This window comes from Myotis davidii, unplaced genomic scaffold, assembly GCF_000327345.1.
Source record: "Myotis davidii unplaced genomic scaffold, ASM32734v1 scaffold2370, whole genome shotgun sequence".
Lineage (NCBI taxonomy): Eukaryota > Metazoa > Chordata > Mammalia > Chiroptera > Vespertilionidae > Myotis > Myotis davidii.
In genome coordinates this window covers 192150-197599 of record NW_006282189.1, presented here as the reverse complement: position 1 = coordinate 197599, position 5450 = coordinate 192150, and the positions used below count along the sequence as shown (strand labels likewise).

Sequence of the window (5450 nt, the reverse complement as noted above, 5' to 3'; positions counted from 1 at the left end):
CCAGCCCGCTCCGCGCGCTCTCCGCACCTGAGTATTTCACTTCATCACTGCGCCTCCTCTGAGTCTGGGTATGATATTCTCTTTCCTCCTTGTTGTAGAATTTCCACTCAGCCAGCCTTTCTGTGGTTCTGGATGATGTCCATTCCGTCTTTTAGGTGTATTTTTGAATTGGTTGTTTGAGGCAGCAATCTCCGGCGTTAACCTATGCCGCCATCTTGGTTCTCTCCCTGAATTGCTCTCTAACTGGACTATGGCCTTGACCGTGGCTGAACTCAGTCACGCAAGCACTGACTCTGGGTCGGGCGGCCTGGGGTCAGACGTCAGCTCCACCGTTTAGCAGCTCTGCCACCTTGGGCAGGACATTTAAATCTGCTCGGCCACCGTCACGGGTTAGACGGCAGCTTCCATGCTGACTCTCACCTGCTGGACTTTATGCTGCGTGGGCACTTCCTAGGCTAAAAGGTGAAGAGAAGATAACACTGTATTGTCCCTATTCTCCAGCATTTAAAAGGTTTGAATACGTGTGACCTGAGAAGTTTAAAGAGCAAGCTTAGGAGAGCCTTAACTGGGGTGGCTGCTAGAGAGGGTGGGGTCTGGCCCTGGGTCCCAGGGTCCGAGCAGGAAGTGGGGCTCTCCCCTCAACTCTGCGTGATGGGGGACGGTCATCTAACTACTGACTCCCAGCTTCTCGGGCGTCTGCAGGGACTGGCAGACCAGCCCTGCTGTGTGAACGCCCCTTGGAGCGAACGCGGCATGGAGCGCTGTGGGAGCTGAATCTGAACTCTGTTCCTAAGAGCAAACATCTACCTTCTACAAGGAAACAGACACATGCCCCTGGAACACTCTCCATTCTGCTCTTTCCGGGGTGTTGTGAGAACCAGCGTTATTAAAATACTTGGCGGTCCTCTATAAAGGGAACTCTGGGTTTTCCTGCACCATCACCATCCAGGTGCCAATTACTCCGGCCCGCCTCCCGCCCCCTCCCAGGAATAAAACGGGTTTCATGCCCAGCAGAAACCAGTGCGACACACACCCAGGAGCCCTTACCCTTTTAATAGAGATAGATCGGACATTTCTGGACACCGAGCCACTGCAAGTATCGGGTGCTTTTCTTTGACTTTTGCCTGCAGGGGAGCGGGAGAAGAGAACGGGATGTGAGAGCCCGCAGGGTCCGTCCACGGCTGGGTCGTAATTATAACTGACCTTTTCATCCAACCTGAACTGCCCGTGACACTCACAGGATTCATGTTATTCGATCCCACCCATGCTGCTGACTTGTTAAGCCCTCCCCCCCCAAGCCTGCTCATCTACAAAATACATTCCGTGGTGCCACCTTACTGGTTGGGCATCGTGAAGACTTGGCAGGGAAATAGGTACGAACCGCCTGGTGCAGTGTGGCACATAGTAGGTGGCCTCTGAGTGGTATGGCCCTTCCCTCCTTTGTTGCCCAATGCCAAGAAGTCAGATTTCAGACTCCTTCCGAAGATTACAAAACTATCCTCATCTGAAACTCTGGATCCCTACTGAACGCGTTTTAGATACTAGAAAGCCGAACCCCACAGAAACACTAGGACAGTGATGGCGAACCTCTGAGCTCGGCGTGTCAGCATTTTGAAAAACCCTAACTTAACTCTGGTGCCGTGTCACATAGAGAAATTTTTTGATATTTGCAACCATAGTAAAACAAAGACTTCTATTTTTGATATTTATTTTATATATTTAAATGCCATTTAACAGAGAAAAATCAACCAAAAAAATGAGTTCGCGCGTCACTTATGACACGCGTGTCATAGGTTCGCCATCACTGCACTATGAGAAAGGCGATGAGAAAGGATTTTGCCTCTGTCTTCCGAGCTGCGGTGGCTTTTCTCTTTTAAAGCCTTCTTCTCCATCTCAAATCTCTCAATTGCCTTCAAAAACCAAGAAGAAACGGGGCATTAGGGAGCGGTGCAGATCTTGGCGCGGGCGGGCGGTCAGGGACGAGGCCACGTCGCCTGTTGGCGTGCAAAAGGCCCGGAGCAGAGTTTGTGACAGCCTTTGCTGTCCCCCCCCACCCCCACACCGGTGGTAGGATCTTGGTGGCTTCTGGCCTCATCCTCAGTGTCACCGCTAATACATCCCCCACCCCTGCCCCCTCTCACGATGCTCCTCCTCCCAGCTGCAGCTCCGGGCTCCGCCTTTGAGGAGTACAGGGTTTGGAGCAGATCCAAGGTACTGTTTAATCTCTCGGGAAAAGGGGAATAATAATACCTACCTTTCAGGGTTCTTACAAGGATCAGATACAAAGTATTTACTGCATCTTAAAACACAAGCGCAGAGGCTATCACATAGGAGCTGCTCAATAAAGGGTAGCTATTATTATTATTGGGCCTCGTACCCCTGACCTCTCAAAAACATTCTCTTGGCCTCTGACTCCTCCTCTCCTCCCCCCACACACCCTCCTGAAAAGGAAAGAAAAATGAATGTCAGTGACCCAACAAGTTGTACTGATTTTTAGCCACCGTGCCCAGATAACCAAGTTAACAAAGAAGTGTGATTCTGTGTTCTGGCCCTCAAGGAACTTACAATCTATTCTGGGAGCTAAGTCAACAATTACACTGGTAAATTTAGGTTTCACTCAAGTGAGGTGAATGTGAGCTGGAGCAGTCACAGAGGACTGCCTGGAAGAGGTGGCACAGGAGTGGGGAAATTATGAGGCCTCTGTCGCCTGAGCTTGCTAACGGTGAAGTGCCTCTGAGCCTTCCCCTGTCTCTCTCCTGAACCGGCATGTGTGCAGGTGTGTGTCCGTGGGGCAGGGCTCACACTGATATGGTATGTGGCAACACGTTGCTCTAGGACAGAACACAGGGATAAGCCATGATGGATGAATCGGTGGGTGGGTGTCAATGTAGCAGAACAGCAAGGCCTCTGGTCCTTCCCAGATGCCCTGCAGCCAATATTGTAAGGGCCTTGGAAGGAGGGACAAGACCTGCACACGGAGGGAACAGAAAGGGGAGCTGGACACTGGGAGGAAGCAAGTTTTAGGGGGAAATGATGAGACCGGCATTTGGCTGAGTTTGCACTGGAGTGACAGCAGGACCTACCAGTGGGGCTGTGCCTGGCTGATGACCAGCATCGCAGGCGATTATCCAGATATTCAGATTCATTAGAGGCTTATTCCTTGGGTCTGTGTCGGGTCCTGAATTGTTTATTGTGACTCCTGAATAGTTTTCTATTTAAACACACACACACACACACACACACACACACACACACACAAATTTGCATGGTACAAAGCCAAAATAGCACAGTAAAAAGTCTTCTTTCTACCCCTTGCCCAATACCCTTAGTTTCTCTCATCACCTTTCAGAGTTATTTGGTTCAAATGGGAGCATTCGCCTTGCAATTTTCACTTTTAGTTTCTAAAACGCTCCCGGCAGTCAGACGATTAATTAGGTTTAGGTACCTCTCCTCTAGGTAGCTGGAACATGGGCCCGAAATGCAGGTGAGAAGCGACAATTTGCAAATGCATTACTCATTCCACAGGTATTCCCTGGGCACCTACTAAAAGCCGTGCGCTGTGCCCATGTGAGGATGCAGCAGGGAGCAGTGATGCCATCCCTGCCCTACAAGGCCTCCCAGACGAATGGGGGGAAGCTGATGATCAAGAGCTGAGTGGCGCTGTGGTGGGAAGGACAGGATGACAGGAGGGGCCCAGAAGAGCTATCCACACTAGTCTTGGGGTGGAGTGACCGAGAAGGCCTTCCAGAGGTAGTGGCCCGCAGGCAGGGAGGAAGGAATGCCTACCCGGGAATGAGTAGTGAAGCGGTGGGCGAACAAGCTCTCAGGGAGGCTGGAAAAAGAGCCACGCATGGCTCCTGGCCGGAGCCTGGAGGGAGACCCACACTTAGGACATGAGGGAAGGAATAGGATAGGATGGGAGGAGGGGGAACTGGGCCTCAAAAGGAGGCGGCCCACTCAGGTGTCAGTGCTGATCTATTAAGACTTCTCATCCGCCAGGCACTGTGCTAGGAGCATCCAGCAGGCAGGACGGAGGCTGGAGAGACCAACCTGGCTGCAGGTGCTGACCCAGCAGAAGCGGCCACCCAATCAAGGCCTGGGTGTAAAGGGCACGGCAAACCTCGGCCAGACATACACCCACATAAATACTATACAGGCAACGGAACCTGGACAGAGGGGGAAAGGCAATACAATGGAGCACATACAGTCTTTTCAACAAATGGTGCTAAGACAACTGGACATCTGATGCAAAAAAATGAACCAAGACACAGACCTTACACCCTTCATAAAAATGAACTCAAAACAGATCACAGACTAAATATAGGAGGTAAAACTGTAAACTCCTATAGGATAACAGGAGGAAACTTAAATGACCTTGGGTACGGCGATGACTTTTTAGATACAACACCAAAGATACGATCCATGAAAGAAACAATTGATAGTTGGAATTCATTGAAATGAAAAATGTCTGCTTTGCAAAAGACAATGTCAAGAGAATGAGAACACAGGCCACAGGCTGGGAGAACATACTTGCAGAAGACATACAGGCTAAAGACTGTTATCCAACAGATACAAAGAACTCTGAAAACCCAGCGATAAGAAAACAAACAATTCAATTACAAAATGGGGCAAAGACCTTAACAGACACCTCACTAAAGAAAAAACACAGATGGCCAGTAAGCACATGAAAAGATGTTTACTGTCACATATCATTAGAGAATTTCAAATTAAAAAATGAGATATCATTATGTACCAATTAGAATGGCCAAAATCCAGAACACCGACACCACCAAATGCTGACAAGGATGTGGAACAAGAATTATCCTTCATTGCTGATAGAAATGAAAATGGAGCAGCCACTTTAGCAGTTTCTTACACTTAAACATACTCAACGTATGGTCCAGGAATCCTGCTCCGTGGTATTTACCCACATGAACTGAAAACCATGTCCACAAAAACCCTGCACGTGGATATGTAGCGTAACTTTATTCATAATTACCCAACGTGGAAGCAACCAAGATGTCCCTCAGTAGGTAAGCAGAGAAATAAACTGTGGAGCGTTCCGACAATGGAATACCACTCAGTACTAAAAAGAAATGACCTGTCACCCTGGCCAGTTTGGCTCCATGGACAGAGCGTCAGCCTGTGGACTGAAGGGTCTAGGGTTCGATCTTGGTCAAGGGCACATGCCTGGGTTGCGGGCTTGACCCCCAGTGTGGGGTGTGCAGGAGGCAGCCGATCAGTGATTCTCTTTCATCATTGATGTTTCTATCTCTCTCTCCCTCTCCCTCTCGGAATGCACAGCACAACGAGAGGCCGCTAATGTAGAGGATGGGCTTGGGGTAATGATGATGTGCCAACTCAGGTTCCCCAGTTACAACAACGCACCACTGTGCTGTGAGGCAGTTGTGCACACGAGGACAGGGATAACCGAGAACTCGATACTTTCA

The 5450-nt window shown here is 49.6% G+C and overlaps 1 protein-coding gene across 1 annotated transcript in view; it reads right to left on the bottom strand.

Moving 5' to 3' along the window:
• Nucleotides 1-5450, bottom strand: part of FAM227A (family with sequence similarity 227 member A) — a 52808-nt gene that overhangs the window by 45032 nt on the left and 2326 nt on the right. The window contains exons 3-4 of the mRNA XM_015568807.1: nucleotides 1841-1910; nucleotides 1048-1124 (exon numbers count right to left, since the gene is read on the bottom strand). Coding sequence (XP_015424293.1) covers nucleotides 1048-1124; nucleotides 1841-1910 — 147 coding nt within the window. The remainder of the gene's footprint in view (nucleotides 1-1047; nucleotides 1125-1840; nucleotides 1911-5450) is intronic.